Raw genomic sequence first — 26,912 nt, 5'->3', positions numbered from 1 at the left:
GGAACCACCACCATTGGAAATGGTAGCTGCCGCCGCAGTGCCGCTGCTGTTGCTATCGGACCTCCGCACGCCGCCGTGAAGTGGGTGATCATTTGCATTCCTGAGCAGGAGGCATATTTTGTGGTCGTGTTTCTTTTGTTAGAGTGTGTTTTGTTTAGCTGGAAATTCCAAGATCAGCCACTGAGCAGGTGGTGGCTGCCGCCAAGCACTGCTACCGGCCACCATGGTGTGTGTGATTAGTTTATGGTGTGTGTATGGTTAATTGAGATTAGCTTTGTAAAATGTAACTTGAATTTTGGATTAATGAAAAGAATCAAAACCACCACCGTAAGGTGGTGGCCGCCGCCGTGTGCCGCCGTAGACCACCATTACCCGAGGTGGTAGTGGGTGGTGCCCCGCTAGCAAACCCTAATGGGCTTAGAGATTGGTTTTGGGCCTATTGGGCCATGTTTGGGTGGAAAACCCTAATTATGAGTATTGGGCCTTAGACCTATTGGACCCACTTGTGGGCCATTGGGAGTGGATTGTGAATTAAGCCTAAATTATTCCATGCCATTTATCTAGTAAATTAAAGGACTTAATGGATTAAGTCCTTAATGGGCTAATTGAGAAAATACTAATATTTGAGAGATTATCAGCACACGTGAGAATTTAATTTAATAAGTGAATATTAAATAATAATCATTGGCAGAAATTAATCTAAGCAATAATGGACTTAATGGATTAAGTCCCTAGTGTGTTAAGTCCTTAGTGGGTTAAGTAAGAAACACTTAACCCTAGTTATCATTTGATGTGAAACCCTAATTTCACTTGGGCTTTGTGTTGGGCCATCCGAGAATAATCAAATGGACTAGAGTAATTAGTTGGGCTTTAGGGTAAGGCCCATATGAAGGATTGGGCCTAATTTGAAAATTGGGCCATAGATGGGCCATAGTTGGGGCCTAGATGGTTGTATGATATTGGGCCCTAGAATGATACATGTTGGACTGGACTGATCAATTGGGCCTTAAGGGAAGTCCATGTAGAGGTTTGGGCCCAATTTGGAAAATTGGGCCATATGTTGGGCTTTGATCCGTAGTTGACTTTGGGCCTTGGATTGGGCCTTGGGTTTGGGTAAGCCAAGCTAGGGGTAATGTAGTAATTATCCAAAACATGTATTTTTAGTTATGTGTTAGAACCCAATTATTAATTGGGTGTTATTTGGTGTTGACAGTTCGGGAATCTGTCAGCCGGCAGCTGGGGTGGAGTCTGCGGGACTTCAGCAGTGTGGGATTGTGTCTATGGGACTTTAGCAGTGTGAGGTGAGTTTCCTTCCAGTAGGAACGGGTCTAAGGCCACAATGCCGGCCCGTTTAGCTAGTAGTAGTTTCCAAATTTGATCTGATGCAGTAGTTAGCATGTTTGATGCCTTCGTGGCTCAGACAGGATTTATGTGTTATGTGATCCGGGCTACGGCCTGATGTAGTAAATGTGTGTTCATGCTAGTGGATATGTTTATGCTATGTTCAGTCAGCTTTGAACTTCGGTCCGATGTAGGGGACGGAGGTCCCAGTCAGCTTCGGACTTCGGTCCGATGTAGGGGACGGAGGTCCCAGTCAGCTTCGGACTTCGGTCCGATGTAGGGGGCAAGGCCCCAGTTAGCCCGGACTTCGGTCCGATGCAGTGGGCAAGGCCCAGTATGTGCTTTATATGTATTGTTTGGTATGTGGTAGTTTGGGGGAGCTCACTAAGCTTCGTGCATACAGTTTCAGTTTTGGTTTCAGGTACTCAGTTTTCAAAAGAGGAGCTCGGGAAGATTGCAGTGCACACGCCATTTGTTCAGCCTAGGATGTTTATACTCTGATATATTAGACAGTTGTTAAGATATTTTGAGATACATTCTTTATGATTCTTATATGACGATTGATGAATACGGTTTTATTACTATTTTAAAACGAAATTTTCAGACTGTATTTTTGGGATGTTTCAGTCGATCAAAACTCGGATATTAAGTTTGCAACCCATCAAATTTTTACATCTTATTTGTAACGCCCGTAGATCAGGGCTAGTCAATTTAGAGACGATAAGCGTCAAAAATGACTTTTTTGGGAAAGATTATTTAGAGGAGTAATCTTAACTAAGATGTAGTTTATGTTACGAGGTTTCCGAATATATAAAGAACGTCGAAATCCGAGTTATAACGAAGAAATTATGACCTGTCGAAGTTTCGCGACAGAACCGGCACGACACAGCGCGACGTAAATAGTGAATTTACATTAGAGCGATATTTCTCCAAAACAATCTAAATGAGAATTGAAGATCTCATTGATAGTAGTGCAATGGCGGAAAGACGGACGAAAACGGACGTCAAACGAAGGAGTTATGAGTTTATAACAGAGTTTTCCTGTCCCGACCTACTAAAAATAATATATAAGTAATATAATTATAATATATTAAAAATAAAGTCAAAATTAGCCAATAGAATCTAAATGAGAGTTGTAGAGCATAATCTCACCTTCGCGTCGATATAAAGAACGTCGAAAACGGAGTTCGTATGCGAAAGTTATGAATTTCTAAAGTTCGGGGCGCGAAACCCCAAAACTGTCAGATACCACGACGTGGCAAGTAGTGCCACGACGTGGCCAGTTTTCTGACACCTCCGGGAGTCCCCCAGATGCAACTTGCGATGACGCATGCAGTGACGACCAAGCCCACGATGTGGAAAAAGGTGTCACACGACGTGGCAATGGCCAATTTTGCCCTATAAATAGATTTGAAGGGTCAGCCGAGTTTGGTTGCTCATTCTCTCATCTCTCACCCATATTACCTCGATTTACGTGTAAAGAAGTACCCCCGAAGCCCCGGTATCATCCCGAGACCCGAAGCGAGTCCCAAAGCCCGAAGATCCCGAGAAGTGCAATTCCCGAGCCGAAGCTCTGCTCGCGAGGAGCCCGGTTTTTGTGAAGATCTTCCAGACCTACCGAAGAATACTACTTCTGCAAGTCGTAGTGTTGTCTGATCATCTTCTGACCAAGTGAGTGTATAGTCCCTTTTACAAACACGTTTTTAATACAAGTATTGTTTGAATGTATTAAGTATATGTTTTGTGTGAGTGTGTAGTTACTTTCTTCTAACTCATAGTAGGAGTTATTCTCTATGAGATACGTGTTATGTGTATGTGTCTCATCTATTATTTGGAATGTGTATTGGATGAACATGCTATACAGGTTTTAAACTATGTATAAAAGTGTATATTTATATCTACGAAAATGTTGGGTAGAACATGGGTACATGGGATAGCTGGTGACTATGGAGTTAGCGCCTATTGTATAAACTGTGGTGACTATGGAGTTAGCGCCTACTGTTAAGTAAACATTGGTGACTATGGAGTTAGCGTCTATTGTATAAACCTTGGTGACTATGGAGTTAGCGCCTACTGTTAAGTAAACATTGGTGACTATGGAGTTAGTGTCTATTGTATAAACCTTGGTGACTATGGAGTTAGCACCTATTGTATAAACCTTGATGACTATGGAGTTAGCGCCTATTGAGTAAACCCTGGCAACGATGTGACTTCATGCCTATACCTCAGGTCAATCCTTAAGAATGAAGGATAGATGATTCTTAGGGTAGATGCTTAAGATAAATGGAGATAATGAGGATGAGTAATTGGGTTGATTGTTTGATGATTAAATATAATAAATATATTATTGTGGGTTGAAAACCCTATATGCTCACCAGGCTCCCAAGGCCGGCCTACTCAGTTTTCTTTGCATTACAGGTAATGACACAAGAGTATAAGTTGGTGGACTTGACGAGAGATTTTGGATTATAGATCAGTAGTTATAAATAACTGTTGTAAGGTCTATTTTATACTGTTTATGCTTTTGGTCTATATCGGAACATGACATCCCGAGATTTTGTTATTTAATAAAAATACATTTCTTTAAAGAAATGCTTTGATAAATTCTTATCACATTTTGTTTTGGGAACAAATTCCGCAACCGTTTTCTTTAAACGATTACTCTGATTTATAAAACAAAGCATAAACAAATCGGTCTTTTCTGGCCGTGAAATTGAGGATGTCACATTATTAGAAGCTTATGGTTAGTTTGATTCTCATGATATAACTAATGCTTTGAATTTAAGAAAAAAAACACCTTGTATTAAAATAAAAATGTGGTTTTTAAACGAAAAAAATATCTTTATACGGTTTAAAATGTAATAAAAAAATATATTTATATGGTTTCAAATGGAAAATAGATAAAATTGAACAAAATTTGATAAATGATGTTCGATTGGAACAAAAAAAACAGTGTCAAAATTAAAATAAAAAATTAAACTTAATGTCAAAATCGAAAAAAAGTGAAAATTTAGTGTTTTTTGTGGAAAAAAAAATCAAATTTGACACGTCAGCATGCCACGTCATCAAAACTGACACGTCATCATGCCACATCAGCATGTAACATGGTTAATCGATCAAGTGGTCAGAATTGTAACAAATTGGAAAACACAATGTCAAAATTGACAAAAAAAAAAAAACCAAGGTGTCAAAATCGAATTTCGATATAAACAAAGTGTTTTTTGTGTGGCTTACTCTAAAAGTTTTCAAAAACAATTTACATAAAATTCGTTGCCGAAGATACACAAAGGCACTCTCACCTTGTAGACGCAAATCCTTGCCAACATTGTTTACATATGCATTGTTGAGTTGTTGTAGTTAAAATGTTACTATTGTTAATTTTTTTAATACAAAAACCAAACACGTAGAAATGGGTGGAGGCATGCACCTACGCCCACCTCTAGTTGAAGCTTGCCAAATTATTTTCAATTTTCAAATGTATCAAACTCTGTAAAATAGTTTTCGTTCAAAATCTTCATTTACCTCTATAATAATATTAGTTTATATGATTATATATCAGGCCCAACCTTACATAGTTTTAAACTAAGCCCTTGCTTAGTGCCCCCAATTCCAAAGACCCCCACTTAACCTATAAGGGATTGACAGTTTGATTCTCGACAGAACGCAGGTATGCAAAAACCATTCTTGGAATGGAAATTGAATGTGATTGTTCTTCTTCATCTCTGTCCTATGATTTCATTATACAACCGCAATAGAAACCATTATCACTAGTATTCTACTTCTGATTCTCGGTTCTTTCTTCCTGGCTTTGATCATTTGAAATGCTAAATTCTAAAAAGTTAAACGGTGTGTTCTTCTTTAGTTCTTACTGTGATTCTCTATTTCTCCATAACTGATAATTTTCCATTTTTGAATGTTGATTATCTATGATTGTGAATTTGTGTCTTTTGAATTGTGATAATATGATAATCTATGATAAATTTTGTTATTCTGATTAATGATTAAGTTGAATCTGTTTAAACTTTGATGTAGAGAGCAGAATAGTCTTGACTTCTTTCTTGATTAACATTAAATTTTTTATCAGATTTTTTTGTATTGTGAATTGTGTATCAGATTTTTGAGTTATGTATTCTGAAAAGTTTGGATTATTGCTCTTATTTTGATAACGGAAAAAGAAAATCATTGTTTTTATTTGAAAGAGTTAATAGATCTTCTCAACTTTGAAAGCTAAAATCATAAATGTTTTCCCATCTCCCCCATCTTCTTTAGCCATTTGACATAATTGTTAATACATAATGATGTTAGGGTTAACTTTATTTCACAAAACATGTATACATAAAAAAATTAACTACCCATTTTTAAACCTTTTAGTTTATCATTTCCGGTCCCCAGCCCGAACAAAGGAGAGTTTATAACATTAAATATTGTAATATCAAAGGGCCCCAAATTTTTGGTTCGCTTAGAGCCCCGAAATTGGTTGAGCCGCCCATGTTATATATATATATATATATATATATATATATATATATATATATATATATATATATATATATATATATATATATATATATATATATATATATATATATATATAGGTTCAGGTTCATTTGAGACCATTCTAATTTTGTGAGACCGTGAGACCAAATCTAAAAATAATTTTAAATGCAAAATAAATGGAAAAATCCAAAAATTCTTTTTTTAAATATTATTTTTGGAACTTGAATTAACTAAAAAAAAAATTAAAAAAAAATTCCGTTTTTTTGAAAAATACGTAAATATTCTAATAGAATATTACACTGACATATTCTAAAAAATAATTTTAAAATGCAGAATAAATGGAAAAATCTAGAAATTCTTTTTTTAAATATTATTTTTGGAACTTGAATTAACTAAAAAAAAATAAAAAAAAAATAAAAAAAATAATAAATTCCATTTTTTTGAAAAATACGTGAAATATTCTAATAGAATATTACACTGACATATTCTAAAAAATAATTTTAAAATGCAGAATAAATGGAAAAATCAAAAAAATTCTTTTTTTAAAATATTATTTTCGGAATTTGAATTAACTAAAAAAATAAAAAAAAATAAAAATAAATTCCATTTTTTTTGAAAAATACGTGAAATATTCTAATATAATATTACACTGTACATATTCTAAAAAATAATTTTAAAATGCAAAATAAATGGAAAAAAATCCAAATATTCTTTTTTTTTAAATATTATTTTCGGAACTTGAATTAACTAAAAAAAATTAAAAAAAAATAAAGAAAAAATAAAAAAAATAAAAAAATGTGTCTCACGGTCTCACAAAATATAGGTGGTCTCTATGGTTTAGGGTAATTTGCGTGTTTAATCCCTTACTTATTTATTTAATTCGTCCTTACTATTTGTTTTTGTTATGCGATTGGTCATTGTTTTACTTAAAAAGACTATTTTGCCATTAATTTTTTAATTTATTTAAATATACACACCCGAACCCCCACCTTTTCACATTACCTTAGCTATCTCATAATTTTTTTCTATTTAAATAATAGTCCTTTTAGGTAAACACAAACCAAGCGCGTAACAAAAATAAACGGTATGAACCAAACGCATAACAAAAACAAATAATAAAAACCTTTAAGCTAAAAAATTAAGATAGAAAACAAACACGCAAATTAGCGCAAACCATAATCACCATTTGTGTAATTTACTTTTTAATAAAAAAAATCTTGAAGGTCAGCCGAACAAATTTCCACCGCTGAAAAAAGAGAAGTTATCGGTGTGATTGGTTTGCTAATCCATCTTATCCACCTTTACATTTTTCCTGTTTTAAATAGAAAAGGTAATACTAATGGGCACAATTTTTTTTAAAAAAATATTATAAACGATTTTATATATTGGATTTCTTCTGGTTAAATATTATTAACCTTTCAGTTTTAGAATTTTTTTTCCTGTAACTTTTTCTTTTCGAAGAAAGCATTTGATTTTCAAAACAAAGAAAAATATATCACTACCAATTCTTGTGGGCAAAATTCACTAAAATTACATTTGTATTTGCAAAGTTTGTAATGCAAAAATATGAAAGCTTAGTTAGATTTCAAACAAAAATTGGTGTCAAAAAGTTGTTTTATTTTCTTTAATCCTTAAAACAATATAAAATATCAAACCAATTTAATCAGCGGTGCTTCACCTATCTTAAATATTACTAAAAGAGAAACCTTATGACATCATCTTAAATAATCTGGACCAGTGATTGTATTTTAATCTTATTTTTTCCACCTTTAGATCAAATTGCTGACATCATCTTCCTCATATGGAATGTATTTAATTCCAATAAATGCTTTCCAATCATCAATCAATAATTACATTCGTTGAAATGGAATGTATTTAATTCCAATAAAAGCTTTCCATATTTTACATATTGAATTTTCAGTTATGAAGATTTTAATATAGTCAATTTTAAAAAACATATTACTAACAAATCATTTCAATCAAGGCCTTAATATCAACCATTAATATAAATCTGTTTATATTAGTAAACCATTAATATAAAATCTTTTTTTATTAGGAAATCATTAATACCGAAAAATCATATTCAAATTATCACATATATATACGATTCATCATTAAATCCGCGACTCATATTTATTTTCAATCGTTTCTTTTCTTCAAACATTCTCCTACAACATCGTTAATATTGCTTATAACTTCCATCATCATTCTCTGCTATAAACATTTGCTCTTGTGCGCTAGAAGGTCAGTACCTTCTTTCGCTTTTTATATTTTTTTCGATTATTTTTTGTTCCTATATCAAATGTATGTATTCATATATTTCGATTTTCTTTGTCACAAATTACATGAAATCAGTTAATTACTTTCCTGAAACTTTTCAAATAAACATGAAAAGATATTAGGTACCTTTAACAAAACAAAAATTAACTATCTTGGAAACTGACATTAATTACAAAAATGTTACTTTTATATATTAGAGATGATTATGACTTTTTTTAATTTTTATGTCATAAGAATCCGGTTAATTTTGTCATGATTTTAAAATATCATTGAAATTATTATGTTTTTGTATATCATATCAACTTATTTTTTTATCTTTGTATAGTAACAATAAAATTTATTAATTTACACAACAAATATAGATATTTCAAATTTTGTAATATTATTATACCTTACAAAATACAACTCCCTCCAAAATAAATTTTCGCCAGTAATTTCATCCATAATTTCAACAAATTTAAATTTGTATTTTCTTTATATAAATTTTTTTTAATGATCCTGATTTTTTTTTCTCCAAAAATATATCAAACATTTACGTCTTAGATAATGCTCCCCTATTATAATTATTATTTTCCAAAAGTATATCCGTTTAATGAGGAATTTGATATAATAAAGGAAGTGAATGTTAATTAAAATGAGATATATATTCCATAATTATTACATGAGTTTATTAAAAAAATTAATATCAAAGTGTAAACATTAAGCATTTTTAAAGTGAAGTTTCAGAATACATACAAACGATGATGTTGTACAATGAAATATAAAATTGAATAGACTGAAAAAAAAAACACTATTAAAGCAGTCAATCTTGAAAATAACATAGTTATGAAAAATTATAAAGTAAGATAAAAATTATAAGATATTAGGAGATTTGTAAAAAGTACATTTAGTAAAAGCGTTACGGTTATTAGAAAAAATAAGACCGTTAAGATTAGTGAAAATATAATATATAAACTAAATTATCACAATAATAATGAAATGTCATTATTTGATATTTCATATAATTGACAGATATATCAAATTACATTGATGATATACTAAAATTATTCAAAGTTGCGCCAAAATTAATGCAAAGTTCTTGCGAACACTAAATAAATAAGAACAAACATAAAAGCTAGCATTTATATTTATAATCAATTTAAAATAAACCAATCATGATTTAGAAAAGAATATCCATTGATGATATACTAAAATTAAATCTATATAGCATTTAACATTTTATAAATTATATTACATAACTTTATTTGAATAAATGAAATAGTTGTCAATATTTAATGCAATAGAAAAAACGGTATATTGGTTGTCAATATATGTTTAAATTAGGTAACATTATTATGCAAGGAACGTCTAATTAAAATGATTATAAATATATAAATATCATAACTATATGAGACGAGGAAAATCGTTCAACTAATAAAACAAAAAATGATGTCTACAAAAAGATCTTTCAATGATTATATATATTTATCGTTTTCAATGTATTTTCTATACATTTCAATAATACCAATAACCATATATTTTTTTATAATCATTATACAATATCTATAAAGGATTTATGTTTTTTTATGTGTTTCCCGCGTTTAACGCGGGCTATAATCTAGTATATTATTATTTTTGAACATCATGTAAATAGATTTTGATATGTATTTTGCCAACAAAACTTAGATACCGTAGATTTTATATTTGTTTCGAGTATATCAAATATATCATTCATAATGCTAAAAATTATTAGTAAAAGACAAAACTGCATAAATAGTCATTTTGGTTAGTTGAAAATTGTCATTTTGGTCCAAAAGGATTTGGACTAGCACTAGAAGTCCAAACTTTTTATTTTGTTGAGAGTTTGGTCCAATTTGCTATGAACTTTTTTTAATGACAATTTTACCCTTATTTTTTTCCTTTTCAGTTTTTTATTATATAAATATTTTTTTAAAGAAAAACTAAAAAAGAAAATTTGCATTTTCTATTTTATTTTTGTAATTTTTTTATAACAAAATAAAAATAAAAATGATCTCTCTCTCTCTCTCTCTCTCTCTCTCTCTCTCCTTTTACACCCAAACGTAGAAACACAGATCCACCTTTAAGAACATGAAGAAAGTTCAGTACTCCCTTGCCTTCTCTGGCAAAGCAGATCTTTCGGTCACCACCATAAACACCGCCAAGCCATCAACACTCACTAATTTTGCTAAGAAAAATCGAGACTTCAGACATTCATCATCATATTCATCTTCAACCCACCTTGAAAAATCACCATCATTGATAACCCATCATCCTCATCTACCTTGTTCTTCCATTTATCTTCTGATAAAATTGCATCTCAACAAAATATTAAGAAATAAGGTTGAAGAATAAGGGACAGTGATTGAATGGAGAAGTGTCGTCTGCGAGAGAACAAAAAAAAAAGAATAAGGGTCAGACCTACAATTGAGTTCGAAGAAGGAGACGCAGACGAAATTAATGAAGGTGGTAAGATGATCGTCGACTTCATATCTTTTGTAAGCTGATGATGACAAAGTCATATCTAGAAATGGACATACACACACACACACTTAGGTTTGGGTTGGGGAAGAAGATCATCAAAGTCGAATCCTATGAATCCATATGCATTGAAGACGACGCCTACAGTAACATTATAGATCTGGTGCACCATTCAAAGTGATTTCAAAAAACAATTTCATCTCCTCTCAACCCTCTATTCGGAACGGATGAACGACGACTAGGGTTTTGTCAATGGTGGTTCACAACAATGAAAGAGAAGGCGACGAGTTGGCAAAAATGAGAATGAAGGTTATTGGGTGGAGTTTTACGTCAAGCAGGTAGCAATGGTGGGCGTTTGGTAGTATGGAATCATATCAAAAGCAAGAGTGGGAGAAAGAAGATAAGATCGATAGGAATTTTTATAAAATAGAAAAGACAAATTTTCTTTTTTCTTTTTTCTATTAATCCAAAAAATCTTTAAATAATAAAAAAAAGTGAGAAAGCAAAAAGTAAGGGCAAAATCGTCATTATGAAAATATTCATAGCAAATTGGACAAAACTCGCAACAAAATAAAAAATTTGGACATGTGGTGCTAATCCAAACCTTTTTAAACAAAAGTGACAATTTTCAACAAACCACATGGACCATTTATCCGGTTTTGTCTTAATAAAATGTAAAAAACAACATGGAAAACATGAAAGCTAGTAAGCCACTAGTCAAAAAAGAAGGCTCAAAAGAAGAAAAGAAATTGGTTTCAAAGGAATATGGATTAAATCGTTTCCAAAATGGAAATCTATTGTGGATTAAATCACTTCTTAATGGAACTGTTTTAAATTCCAAATAAAACAAAAATTATTATAGGCTAAATCACTTCTAATATACTTCTAATATAGAAATGTCACTTCTAATAGAGAAATGTTCCCACGAAGAAATGAATGTTGAAACTAAATTCCAAATAGTCATTAAATGTGAATGGTTTTTCAAGAAAAACTTAAGAATCTTTCTAACTTCATTCTTTTTAAAGTAGAAGGTTTATTTGGAAAAAAAAGTTTGAAGTTTTTTCCCAAAAAAATAGTCTAAAACTAGAAGAATAAAATGCTAAAGTGAAAAAAATGAAACACATAAAGGTATTTTTTTTGGAAAATAAAAGAAAAACAAGTTTAATCCGAAAAAAATTAAATATATATACTTTTTTATGATATTAACAAAAAAATTATAATCTTTTGTTACTTTGTAAAACATCCAATCTTTCATAAACATTTACATTTAATCTGTTAATAAACATTACTTAATGTTTGTATTTTAATTTTGAACAAAAAAATCTCATTATGTCCTTATTAAAGAAACTCTTACCATCAATAATAAGAAAGTTGTGTTCAAAGTTCAAACATTAGCGTAAAGTATACCAATTTTTGACATTTTAAATATTGACTAATTTTACAATAAAATAAGAAAAATATTAGTTTTTAAATAATGAATAGTCTCCTAATTCTAGAATCTTTGTGCGTTGACATCAACCATGAATTAGTCATAATATTATCGATATATCATCGATATAAGTAAATAACTATCTAATGATTTATCTGGTAAGACAAAATGAGCGTCTAATATTCATATAAGTAAATAACTATCTAATGATTTATCTGGTAAGACAAAATGAGCGTCTAATATTCAAGTTTTAGAGGATTCAGCTAGAACGTAATATCCGTGTTTCTCGTAAGATATTTTTTCAGAAAATTTGTTTTAATATCGGTTGACAAATGTAAACCTTTTATGAATAAATGAATGAGAATTATTCAAACATATTATGACATTATATTATGTGTGTTTATATAAAAGTGATATATATAAACCTACGTTATTTTATTCAAAGTGATTATTGTGTTATTGTATTCATAACTGTGGGCCAATCAATTTACTTAATTTAAGAAAGTGATTAATATATATTATTGAATTAAAATAGATTTAATAAAGGAAAATTGCATATTTTAAGGGATCATAAATTCTATTAATTTTAAAAATCCAATTTTACGAATTATAACTATTTTAATTCGGACATTCTGACAGAATATGTTTATTTATTTAATTATTTACTCAAAAATAAAAATATTCTTGAACCATAAATTCTTGAACTTCTTGTAGAATAACAAATTCTTGAACAATCAATTGAAAAATAAAAACAAAAAATACATTATTTCTTATAGAATATGGTTAACAAATTCTTGGCCTATATTTATGAATACGATAACACAATACTTAGTTTAAACAAATGAACCTAACTATCTATATATACAAACATATATATATATATATATATATATATATATATATATATATATATATATATATATATATATATATATATATAACATGCATGAAGTTTGGACAGATATTATGTGTATATAGTATACTATATGTATAAAAAGTTTATTTTAAAAATTAATAAATAGGGCTAAATAAACGTTAAAAAATAAAAGATTATTTAGGATAAATAACCTAAATGAAAGTCGTAGTAATCGTTATTACGAACTCGTGTATATAAAAAACGCTTAAATCTGACATCATATGAGAAATTATGATTTTTCAAAGTTTCGCGTACCGATACAACAATGTATGTCATAAAATAGAAAACGAAAATCAGTTGCTTTTTTGTAATGGCCCGAACTTTCCATTCTGTCACAAATGTTAGTTTCCGTTATGTTTCCTAGTTCAGTTACCACTTTGGTAGGTTAAGACAGTGTTATAATTGAAAAAAAAAAACAAAAGTAAATTGTTATAATAGAAAAAAAGAACAAAATATTTAAAGTACGATACTATAATTGAAAAAAACAAAAATAAGATGCTAAAAATACTATAAATATAAATTTTCAAATGTTGCTTCTTTATAAGTAGTTTTATTATATATTTTGAACGTTTATAATATTTGTTTAACAGATGACAGAACTCACGAGGGGACATGGAGGAGACGGTGGGGATAGACCTCCACACAGGGTCGCACTCGGTGTACCATCGGGTTGCCAATCTTGTAAGTTATATGAAATTCTTAAGTATTAGATATATTTTTAAAGTTTTAAATTTTTTAATTTATAATTCTATTTGTAAATCTAGCAAAAAGATAGAATGTGAATGTACGTGGAAAAGGGAGAAACTTAAATTTGTATGATGAGTATGAAGATAACGGTTGTATTCCTTTGGTCGTGAGACTTGATACCTCCAGGCGGACGTATGGATTCGTGGGGGACAACGGGCAATTGTTTGTCAAATTGATCTCAAATCTGGTGGGATCAGAGGTACCGTTGCATTATCATACTTGGTGTCGTGTTCCTACCAAGTACAAAGATGATTTATACCCCGAGCTAGAAGTAAGTATATAATATATTTTATATGTATTGAATTTTACACTTATTAAATACATTTTTTTAATAATCAATTATGTTTTTCTTTTTATAGACTTATTTTGATCTTGATAGGTATCGGGGCATAGACTTGTGGGAACCCGTTCGAGCGGGTATCCAAACAAATATGCACAAAGCTTATCGAGAGCACAAGTATCAGATGGAAAAATATTTTAACAGAGTTGGTGGATATCAAGATGTGGAAAGGACAAGAAGACATCCACCGACTGATTGGACCGTCGAAGCTTGGAATAATATGATCGATTTTTTATTTTTGAATGATGAATATAAACGCACGTCGGCCAAAACTAAAGTTAATAGGATATAGGTCCTATGCGGCGTTATTTAGAGGTAATAAAATATATTAGTATTATTTAAATTGTTATTAACACCTGTATCAATATATTTATTGTTTTTGACTTATTATAGAAACAAATGAGACTGAAGTCGCAACATATTGAGGTTCGGATTGGTATACAAGTCGAAGACAACAAGATTGAGTAAGTGATAAACGAAAGGAATGCGTTGTTTAAATATGTTATTATTATTAATTATAGTTTTTTTTGCTTAAGTTATATTATTATTATTTTAATTTTTAAATTTAGTTGTTTGTTCAAATAATCATATGTTTATTGTTTTCTTTATTTAAGGAGAAAATTCAAGACGAATATGATAAAATGCAAAACGAGGTTGGGGAAGGCGGAGAAGTAGACGAGGAAGAATGCCTAGAACGTGTCCTTGGGACGAGACGCGAGCATGCTTGCAGAGTGGGTAGGAGACCAACCACCAACTTTGGTTCAATTCCAAATGAACGGCCTTCCACTTCATATCTTCCCAATCTCGGTCCAAAATGCACAACAAACGCAAGAATACTTGCAACAATATAATTCATTATTGACAACATGTATTCCTAAATTCCAACCACCACCATTTCCTAACTTTCTATTCAACTCTAACACACAAGGAAGTACCTCTCAACAATTTGTCGAGCGCGAGAAGATGTAAGAAGAAGGAGAAAAAGAAGATGATGATGATGATAATGATGGTTGATGTTTTATATTATTTTGAACAATGTTAAATACTTATTGTAATATTAAACTTGAATTTGAACAATGGTAACTAGTCATTGTATCTCAATTGATATATGCTGCAAAGTGTTTGGATTTGTTAAAAATACAGGAATTGTAATGTACAAAATCTGTAAAAACTAAAAAAAAACACCCATTGGCTATTTCGACGACAAGTTGTAACGCACCGATTCTCAGGTATTTTTTTTTGTTATAGATTTTCATGATATCAAGGTCTACTCGACGAGTTGGTTGCCTTGACTTGTCGAGTAGCAGCGGGTTGGTCCATGTGTTTAAGTGACCGACTCGCCGAGTCCAAGAAGGGACTCAACGAGTAGGAGCTGGAGGATGAAACCCTAATTTTCGGGGTTTTGCACCCTATTTAAGGGATCATTTGCCTCCTTTGGCCTCCTTGAAGTCCCTTGAGAGCTCAACAAACCCTAATTTGAGTGTGTGTGCTCCATTTGTGTGTTTTAAGCTTTGGAAGAGGATTCTCGGTGAGAAGAGCTTGGAGAGCAAGTGACTAGAAGAAAGGAAAGAGCGGGGATCAGAAATCTACCTCTGTTAGCATCTATTGAAGGTATAAAGTCGTTATCTTGGCCTCTTTTCCTTCTAAATCTCATTTGGGTGAAGTTTAGGGCTTTTTTTTAGCATATTAGGAAGCTTTTCTTATGTATGAGATAAGATCTGAAGTTGCAACTTCAGATCTGAGCTCTCTTGGGTCTCTAAGTCCATAAAGCTTCCAGCTTTTGCAGGTATGAGACTCCCCTTAGGTGTAAACCTCCATTGCAAGATTGGATTTGTCATTTAGAGTCTTTAGAGCCTTGCATGCATGTAAAGTTTGCAACTTTACGTGATAAACATGCCTTGGGGATTTGGATCTGCAATATGGAACCTTATCATGGCTTAAAAAGCATCTGAATGGATGAAGGACTAAAAGGAATCGGCGAGTTGCATGGTTAACTCGGCGAGTCCGATGAAGATTGCCGTGGGCTCGGCGAGTCAGTAGAGTGACTCGGTGAGTCAGTTGGGGTTTTCCCTACCTTTGGACACGCATGAACTTGACGAGTTGCAGGGAAACTCGATGAGTTCGCCAGGGAGTTTACGACCGTAAACGTTAGGAACTCGACGAGTTACTCAGGTGACTCAGAAAGTTAATAAGTTAGGCAAGGAACTCGACGAGTGGTTGGGTATACTCGCAGAATTGAGGTTAACATGGACTGTTGACCATGACCATTGACTTTGACTTTGACCAAAGGTTGACTAGTTGACTTCTGGGGGCATTTTGGGAAATTGGAAATTTATGGATATGGTTCTATGATGAATATAGGTGGTGGAGTTTGTGACGGTGATCCGAGAGTTGAGCTTATCACTTCAGCACATCAGTTGTGAGGTGAGTTATCCTCACTATATCTAATAGGTCTAAGGCACCAATGCCAGCCCTTGTCGGATTTGTATCCGGGTTTATTGTATGATATGCTTATTGGTTTATATTCTATTAGTTAGGACGGTGATATGCTTAATGACCTGGTTAGGTCTATACCCTGGTAATAGGATGTTGCTATGGTTATAGATCTGTTAGAACGTCTTGACTGTGATATATGCTAGCGTATGATATGTATGTGCACATGTTTGTTGATTGGGGGTTGGTTTGAGGCGGTCCTGCTTTGTGATGAAGACCAACATACCCGGGGCGGTCCGGATAAACTGAAGGCCTTGCGAAGGGGTTCAGTTAGGCCGAAGGCCCTGTGAGCGGTCTGGATAGGCTGTAGGCCCTGCAAGGCTGTCCAGACGTGCTGAAGGCTCGGAGAACGGTCCAGATAGGCTGAAGGCCTGTAAGGCGGTCCATTCATGCTGAAGGCTCATTATGCATGTTGTTTGCCTATATGTTTATATGATATGGTTATGAATGTATGGTGTTGGTATTTTGGGGAAACTCACTAAGCTCTCGGGCTTACAGTTTTCAGTTTATTGTTTCAGGTACATCAGGGGATCGCGGTAAGGCAAAGGCATGATCGTACAACTCCTCCTGTTTTGTTTATGTTTCTGGGAAAACTCTAATATGTTGCATTTTGAAAACAAACTTTTTAATGATAAATGGTTTTAAGTGTTTTGGAAAAAGTTTAAATTTGGCATGATTTTATGGGTGTTACACAAGTCGTCGCCATAGGTATTTAATCAACAATTTGTAAAAACCTGTGGCGACGACAAGTCGTTGGGATAGCTGGTACCTATCTCGATGACAAGTCGTCGCCATAGGTATTTAATCAACAATTATGAAAAACCTGTGGCGACGACAAGTCGTTGGGATAGCTGGTACCTATCTCGATGACAAGTCGTCGCTAAGCTATCCCAATGACATGTCGTCGCCACAGGTAATTAATAAAATTTTATTTTTTTCGAAAATATCCTCAACAGAACCTGTACCGGCGACATGTCGTTAGAATAGGGGGAACCTATGACGACGACACCTATGCCAACGACTATTTTGACTTATCCCAACAGGCCTATGTTGGGGACTCAGTACCCCATCCCACGCTCATATGGTTTGTTTACAACTTCAACCTGTGTACGTTCCTTTGATACATCATTGTGGGTGTCATAGTGAGATGAACTATGTTGAGGTTCCTGTTAGTTGGGTGGTAGTTAGGTTAAATAACATAAAATGAATACCCACAAAGTTCATCTCATCATAACATCTAAAATAATTCATACAGGGAACATAAAGATTTGAAGTTGTCAACAAACAATATGGTGGGGGTTACTTAGTCCACCTTGCCATTATTATAATTAGCAACAACTTTATTTCTTTTGTTTATAATACAAAATATGTGTTATGTTTATAAATGATTTGTTAATAATAATATACATTAGTTCAAGGGTTATCTTCAGAAAAGTTTCAATATTTTGGTTATTAGTTAAAAATAATGTTAGTGTAAAAAAAGTCCAAATATTTTGACGAATTAACGAAAAAATGCGAAATCCTGGCTAAAACTACGAAACTGGCCACGAAGGGTTATTCTAAAGTTTTAGTCGGTATTCAATCTTTTTTTGTAAACAAATTTTAATTTGTGATTAAACCGCAAACTGACCTAAAATATTAGGATTTTTTTAGAGATTTCTCTTTGTTTTATTATGAATTATTTTGTATGTTTTTAATTAATAAAAATAATGATGTGACAGGTGGGTTGAGTGGGTCGAAAAAGATATTATTTTCATGTGTTGTGGGTTGAGAAAGATAGAAAAAAAAGAGAGGAAAACTAATATTAAACTGATGTGAGAGTGAGTTGAATGGGCTAAAAGTGTTCTACACTTCTATTTCTACCATCCTTATAGATCGTATGGTTGTCGGTTCTATTATCATTGCAAATGTCAAAACACGAAGAGACCCATAATTTCATATGTACAAGATGGAAAAAATTGTAGCTCTTGGATTATAGAATCATCTCTGGTATTTCAAATATTCAAAAGTTTATAAAAATTAGAAATTTAATATATAAATGCAAGGTCAGTCCAAAGATATAATTGACCATGGGCAAAAAGAAAAAATGGCCCCCCAAAGTCATAAATACGATAACAAATTAAATCGAAAATAGACACACCATTATAAAATTCATTATTAATATTAAAAAAACACAAATATGGTCCCAACATACAAATACAACTAATTTAAAGAAAAATAATTATCTTAGCATTTTTAGTTAAATTAATTTCTTCTCTATATATATACTATATACTCTAGGAATTTTGAGCCCTTCGAGGCATGGACCCTAGCTAGGCGATTGTTCATGTTGCTCACTGTCACGGTCAGGCCTGTATAAATGATATTTGTTTGCAGTAACATTCACAACCCATTAAATACATATTCAATCATAATCTCCATTTTATTCTTTCCATTAAAACATCCGATTATCAATCAAATCATTCATTTAATTCTACTTCATGTCATCATCTCATACTCCATTCAATTCTTAGGTCATCCACAATGAGAGTTGTATAAGGGTTTAATAGAATAAATGTGAATATAATATAGAAGAGAGAGAATGTGGAGTTGAATGGCCATGGAACGATGCAATAGAATTGTAATAAAAATTTATGAATTTTTTAAAAATTAAATTGAATGTGTATATTCAATTTCCTACTTGACAATCCATACAACTCTTCATGTGTTTAATCTATTGAAGATGACCTTATAATATTGCATTGTGGATGCTTTAATTTGTAAACATCGTACCTAACACTTGCCTTTCATGTGTATTGTTTACATATTTTTATAATATAAATATAACTATGTTGTTTTTTTACAAAACTTAGTGTTGTGTTTCATGTATATATATGATGCTAAAGATCAAAACGTAGAAATTACATTTTAATAAATTTAAAACCTTGACCTAACTAACGTCAAAGTCAACATGTGCCTCTCTATTAGTAAATTTTGTAAACCATGAAAGCTTCATAATACAATTTACAACATAGAACTATCGTCTACAATGTCATATAGACTGATTTTTAATTTTCAAAGCATACGAATTTATATTCACTACAAAAAAACTGTTTATTAGTGATCATTTTTCAGTGACGACCTAAAATCTGGTCCCTAAGTGCATCGTTTAGTGACCATATATTAACTTGTCACTGAATTTTGATAATGCTACAAATTTAGTGACCAGTATCGGTATAGTCGTCACTAAACTATAAAACTAAATTAAAATATTTTTTTAATATCATAACAAATATTAGTGACTAAAAATAGTGGTCACTCATTTACAAACTTAATGAATGACAAAATATAGTGGTCACTAGAAAATCAAACAAAAATATTACATTTCATTTAATATAATTACTTTTTGAGTGTTAAAGACTTAAAGTCGGTTGAATATTATTTTATTAGAAATGTAGTCATTTTTAACCAGCTGGTCATTTTTATCAATAAATTCAAAGATGAGGGTGTTTTATATAACTTTTTGAAAACTTAACTTTGCGTTTCCCCTAAATCATGGATCTATGCCCACGTTTAATTCTACTAGGGTTACGTGCAGACATTTCAACGTTGATTTGAACCAATTTTTCAAATTCATCGCAAATTTCTCTCTCAGTCAAGCACAAATCAAGATGACATCGTAAAACCAACCATAATTGGCTTCATTATTTTCGGTGTTTCTCATAGTCGGTCATGAAGAACCACCATTGACGATCTTACTCTCTCGCAATTGCTGTCCACTGATAAGTTTTGGTGCCCGCCTGCATCGACAAGTCAATCGTTATCTGCATCCATTGTCAGGAAAACCTTCGTCGGCCTCCATCGTCAAGCCGACGATCGCGATCTCAGGTAAGCTCTATTTCTGATTTTGTTGTAATACAATACTAGTTTGTGTTATATTGATTTCCAAGCAGTTATCACTGTATAAATCTATGTATGGTCGTATAATACTACTCTAAGTGTGTTTGATTTCAAGTCTAGCTGCATAAATATGTGTGTCAATTGTAGCCAGATGGATTCATTTTACTGAAAATTAGACTCATCATGCGTTTCAAGAGGTCGGTGTATCTACCCTAAACTCTTTGATTTGCTAACATAGGTTTATTGAGGTTCTTTCTCTCTCTGCTCACACAAAGTTTAGCAGTTTATATGGTTATTTAAACAAATCATGTGTTTACTGAAACATCCAAACTAAAAAAAAAAAAAATTCTATTTAATAACCGATAAAACTGAGGTGTATCTGAATGTTGTATTGGTTGTGCCTTCAACATTCTACAGGATATCAATGCATTATGCTAGGATGAATCAACACATACCAATGTTATATGTACAATTGTACACATATCAGGTGAGCTATTACTAATCTTTCTCCCCTTTTTGAATTGTAAATTGATTAACTTGGTCTCATTTTAAATTTCATTTATTCAAATATATCGTTCAATTGACTACATTTATAATGTCATAGGTGTATGCCGTCATGATACTAATCCAAAAGAAGTTGGTAAGGTTAAAATACTCACTTATTTACATTGATCTTGTTACTGATATATTAATATGTGAACAACATTTTTGCTTTTGCAGGTTAATTCACACTCTTATTAGTTAAAATTATCTGATTTTAGAGTTCTTTTTTTGACTTGCTGGCATAGAAAATATTTTTAGGGTCTAAGTGATTAAAAGTTGCCATCACTATACCTTCTAAGCACACTCGAATATGTAAGTAGTTCTACTTTTAAGAGTTGATTGATTAAATTGTTTGATTGGCCAGGATATTGTGAATGCCATATGTGTTGATGTATTTAAGTTTCTTGTAGTCTGGTTCACACATTCTTGCAGGAGGATCTTCTAATGGTAAATGTGTTCAAGTAAGATTTTTTATCTTGTAGTATGGTTCAAACATTCCACTTTTTATAAATATCATTTTTGATTGATTTTTTTGTTATTATATTTGACTCTTTTTGTAAATTTCAGTCAAATATTGGTGCCAAAACATGCAATTGTGATGCCTGAAGCACACATGCGATTGATATCTTTAGAAGAGAACCCATGGTTCACATTATAGGTATCTGCATCAAACACACTAAATTTTTTAGCTTTTTTATATTGATTAATCAGTTGTGAGTTTCATATGTCTTTTAAGTTCTATATTAAGTCAAAACTTTCTTGATAATGATTTAGTTATAAGGAATGAAGTATGTAATGAGGTTAGTTATAATTATGAATGTGAAATTCAGTGGAGTAACAGATGGTAGCTTTTTTGGAGTAAAGGCTCTAAGGAAGCTTTGACTGTTGTAAGTTTCTTTGGTTGATAGATTTTTGTTAAGTAAAAAACATTGAAATTCAGTGGAGTAACAGACTTTTGTTAACTTAAATCGTATACTGCAGATTGAGATAACATCTTTGTTTGGGCATCATTTGAAGAAGTAATAGATTAATGTATTGCAATACTATTTCATCCACAATGCTGAAAGGATCATGAGAATGTAAATGCAATTATTACAGGAAAAAAATGGGAAGAGTTGAATTTTTTTTTTTAGGTTTTCATTTTATTTTGTAATTTGTTGAAAAGTTGTACTAAGTTTTTGTTGAGTGTGTAATGTATGCGTGCATGATAATTTAGATTCTACCAAGCAGAAAATAAATTTCCCCAAGCTTTTTGTTCTTAGATATTGTGGGTGTATTTAAATTTGAGAATAATTTTTGTTTTATCTTTATGAATGAATCAAAGTATATTTTACCATTGACTACTTACTTAAATGAGTTAAATACAAAAAATAGCAACAAAAATCAGTGACGACTTTTTATGGTCACTAATTGAATAACATAGTGACGACTTTGTATGGTCACTAATTAACATGGTGACGACTTTTTATGGTCACTAATTGTATAAACCAGTGACGACTTTGTATGGTCACTAGTTGAATAACCTAGTGATGCCTTTTTATGGTCATAAATGGAACAAAATAATGACGACTTTCATTGATTAGTGACAACATTTAGTGACGAAATGGATTGTCATTGATTTAGTGACCAAGACATTTTGAGTCACTATTAGTGACTACTAATATATTTCGTCACTAAATCGGTTTTGTGACGGACCTATAGTGACGAAAAGTGACGACCAGAATTTTATTCACTAAATCGTTTAGTGACGACTACTTTTATTGTTAGTGACCATTTTGCTTTCGTCACTAATTAGCATTTTTCTTTGTAGTGATTTCTTAAAATGTAAACGTGGAAACAAAAATTATAAAACCACGATTTATTTCAGTAAATACTCCTTTAACTGCATGAAGAAATATATATGCCCTACCTTTCTTATCAAATTCTATCTTTTAATAACATAAAGCCCGAGCAAGCTACATAGTTTCTGCCGATTTGGTGAGAATAGTCCACTAAAGAAAGTAAAATGCGTTTAATAGCTTAATTAATAATTAAAAGACAGGAAAGAAGGCTTATGAAGCAAGCATCATGGAAAACTTTGATCGCCTTGTGATAGGTCAGTGGGTGCACCAACTAAGGTTGAACAATGTTGCCTTTGTGAATTGACCATCACCCCAAGCCCCAAAATCAAAACCTACTTTGCCAACTTCAAGCAACTATCTCCATTTCTTCTTCTCTATATGAATAACTCTTCTCTCTCCCTAGCTATTCCACAAGTAATCTCTAACTTCCCCTTGTTCAATATTTGCATACACACCGCCTTTACAACGAAAAACAACACCCAAAAGTACTCCGACAATATGGTGACAATGGGGCGAACCTTAACCAGCTTGTTGCTTCTGTTTTCGAGCATAGTCTCTTTGGCATATGCAAAAACTCACTACCATGACTTCGTCGTATGTTATTTCGTCACATTTACTATATATATATATATATATATATATATATATATATATATATATATATATATATATATATATATATATATATATATATATATATATATATATATATATATATATATATATATATATTTGTTGCTATATGTGTCGATCGAGGTACATATATACTAATTAACGATTTTCGTATGGGATTAGGTTCAAGAAACGAAAGTGACACGCTTGTGCAAAACCCAGACTGTTATGACAGTGAATGGGCAATTACCAGGACCGACCTTGGAAGTGAACAATGGTGATAGTTTGGTGATAAATGTCGTCAATAGAGCTAAAGATAACGTTACCATTCATTGGTACTATATATGTAACCCCATGCATGCATGCATATATATATTATTCGATCTCGCATGACATGACTATATATAAGAATAACCACAAAAAATAATTTGTTTTTCTGATATATTAATTAATTGTTCAGGCACGGTGTTAGGCAAATAACAACAGCATGGGCAGATGGACCCGAGTTCATCACTCAATGTCCGATTAGACCAGGAGGGAGTTACACCTACAGGTTCACAATTTCAGGGCAAGAAGGAACGCTATGGTGGCATGCACATAGCTCGTGGGTCAGAGCCACTGTTTATGGTGCTCTTGTTATTCGCCCTAAACAAGGAGATTCATATCCGTTTCAGAAGCCAAAACGTGAATCAGTCGTGGTTCTTGGTATGCTACTTAATTATCCACTAATTAATAAGATACAAATTAAATTTACATTTCGCTTTCGCGTGATTGAAATATATACCTGACATAATTAATAAGCTACGTACGATGATGATCAGGTGAATGGTGGAATGCTAACCCACTCGATGTTATAAGGGAAGCCATGAGAACAGGAGGAGGTCCGAATATTTCTGATGCGTTTACCATCAATGGTCAACCTGGAGATCTCTATAACTGCTCCAGCAAAGGTTTGCTTCTTCATCATCTCGTTTATATAACTCAGAAAAGAAAAAAAAAAATAAAGTGGGCTTTTAATAATTTGATGAATCTTGATACATACTATGTTAATTAATTAACACGGTTTTCTTTTTTCGATAATGTAGATACTGTCATAGTTCCAGTGGATTCAGGAGAGACGAACCTAATGAGGGTGATCAATGCCGGTTTAAATCAACAGCTTTTCTTCACGATAGCTAACCACAAGTTCATCGTCGTGGGGGCGGATGCATCCTACGTGAAACCCTTCACCACTTCGGTGCTCATGCTCGGACCAGGCCAAACCACTGATGTACTCATCAAAGCCGACCAGCCACCAGCTCGATACTACATTGCCGGAAGAGCTTACGCCAGTGCACAAGGAGTTCCGTTCGACAACACTACCACAACCGCCATTTTGGAGTACAAAACCGCCCCATGTCCGGCAAAGGGTCTGTCTTCAAAGCCCGTTATGCCTTCTCTCCCAGCTTATAATGACACCGCCACCGCCACCTCCTTCAGCACCAGCTTCCGGAGCCCGAAAAAAGTGGAGGTTCCTACTGACATCGACGTCAATATGTTTATTACTGCCGGCCTTGGGATACTTCAATGCCCACCAACAGCGCCGGCCAGTACGTGTCAGGCGCCAAACAGGACTCGATTCACTGCGAGCATGAACAACGTATCTTTTGTGCTCCCATCCAATTTCACCATCCTCCAAGCACATCACCTCGGCGTTCCCGGAGTTTTCACCACTGACTTTCCGGCGAACCCTCCTGTGACCTTTGATTATACTGGTAATGTACCCCAGTCTCTATGGCAACCTATTCGAGGCACCAAGGTGTACAAGATAAAATATGGAGCAACGGTGCAGATTGTGTTGCAAGGTACAAACATCTCAACGGCCGAGAACCACCCAATCCATCTTCATGGATATGATTTCTACATAATTGCAGAAGGATTTGGAAACTTCAATCCGGCAACCGACACATCTAAATTCAACCTCGTGGATCCACCTCTAAGAAATACCGCTAGTTTACCGGTCAGTGGGTGGGCAGTCATTAGATTTGTGGCTGATAATCCAGGTGAATTAAGAACGGATATCAATCAAGTCAATTAATATATAAAAGCTAGCTTGATTACATTTTCTAGATCTATATCCCTTAATTATTTTCATGTTTTGCATTCCTCTGCAGGTTCCTGGATTATGCACTGTCACTTGGATGTTCACATCGGGTGGGGTTTGGCAACGGTGTTGTTAGTAGAAGATGGGCTGGAAGTATCCCAGAAATTACAGAAACCACCAGCAGACTTGCCCGTTTGTTAAATATTTAAATTATAGCATTCTCAAGAAGATTAATTTGTTGTATTGCCCCACATTGGGGAATATTTGGGATACTCTCATTTTGTTTTTCTTCTGTTAATTATGGCATTTCTGAGAGCCAGCTTCACCAACGGAAGAAGGTGAAGAGCTTAGATTAATATACGAAGCATATTGTATTTTAGATTCAAAGGCGATCAAACATATTCACATATATACCTATATACCTTGTTTCGAATGCAATAAGCTAGATCATCATTATTTCGGTATTATATATGATCACTTTCGAATTTTATGATTCATTTTGCCATCCTTGTATATATGAATACTCATCCATTTTATTCTATATTATTATTATTATTATTATTATTATAGTGACCAATTAATTAAGGGTCACACCCCACGGAGAGTCTACATTGTGCATGGCCAAAAACCTATGTTCCCAAAGTCCGTCGACAACGCTTTTTGGGATCTCTTCTTGATGCAGAATGCTAACACAAACAATTGATTCAATGAGTACCGTGGAAATGAGGTTTAAAATCTGGTTTCAACTACACAATTGTGAAGAAAATATATTTTTTTTAAATTGTTAGTAATATCCAACTTACATTAGCATAAGAAACATAATTTTAAACGGACCCAAAGGGCCGCGGGCCAAACACAAACCAAAAAACACAAAACTTGAAATTTTAAAAAGTAAAAACAAAAATGTCCATAACTAAGTTAGAAAGCGTTTTTTGGACTAAAAATAGGTAAATCCCCTTTGGCAACTTACCATGGTGTGCCACTCGATTCAAACTTCGATTGGTCACATGCCGAAAACAGAATAACAGATCCCCATAGCCAAGTTATGGTTATTTACGTAAATCCCCTTTGTTTGCTCGATCAAAGTCCTCTAAAAACATAAAAGCATGACTCTCCTTGCTAGGTCCGCATCACTCCTTAATCGATGATACCTATAAGAAAGAAATGGGATAAGAATAATACACCAATGATAAAGTCAACAAATTAAGTAAGTGAATTAAGAAAACTAGAGAGAATTCTCATAATCAACATCTAAAACTTTTAAAAAGATAGTGAGCGCTTTACGTACATTTTAGTTTTTTCCCTTCTGTGTGTAAAGGGCTAACTAATCTCTAAAACAACCATACACCAGAATGTATAAATATTTAAATCATTAATAATGTTTGGCCGTCGGAAATAAGGGGATCACCACAATCAAGAAGAAAGCTCAAACT

General features: G+C 32.7%; 1 protein-coding gene across 1 annotated transcript; it reads left to right on the top strand.

Annotated features, from left to right (window-relative positions):
- The first annotated feature begins 23,187 nt into the window (after positions 1 to 23,187).
- On the top strand, positions 23,188 to 25,976 carry LOC111879900 (laccase-12). Its single transcript, XM_023876329.3, has 6 exons — positions 23,188 to 23,378; positions 23,580 to 23,731; positions 23,857 to 24,101; positions 24,218 to 24,346; positions 24,482 to 25,438; positions 25,550 to 25,976. Exons 1-6 carry the CDS (start codon positions 23,283 to 23,285, stop codon positions 25,678 to 25,680), a joined length of 1,710 nt encoding a protein of 569 aa, XP_023732097.1. The 5' UTR covers positions 23,188 to 23,282; the 3' UTR covers positions 25,681 to 25,976.
- The last annotated feature ends 936 nt before the right edge of the window (positions 25,977 to 26,912 follow it).

This window comes from Lactuca sativa, chromosome 2 (assembly GCF_002870075.4).
Source record: "Lactuca sativa cultivar Salinas chromosome 2, Lsat_Salinas_v11, whole genome shotgun sequence".
Lineage (NCBI taxonomy): Eukaryota > Viridiplantae > Streptophyta > Magnoliopsida > Asterales > Asteraceae > Lactuca > Lactuca sativa.
This window is presented reverse-complemented; position numbering and strand designations above follow the sequence as displayed.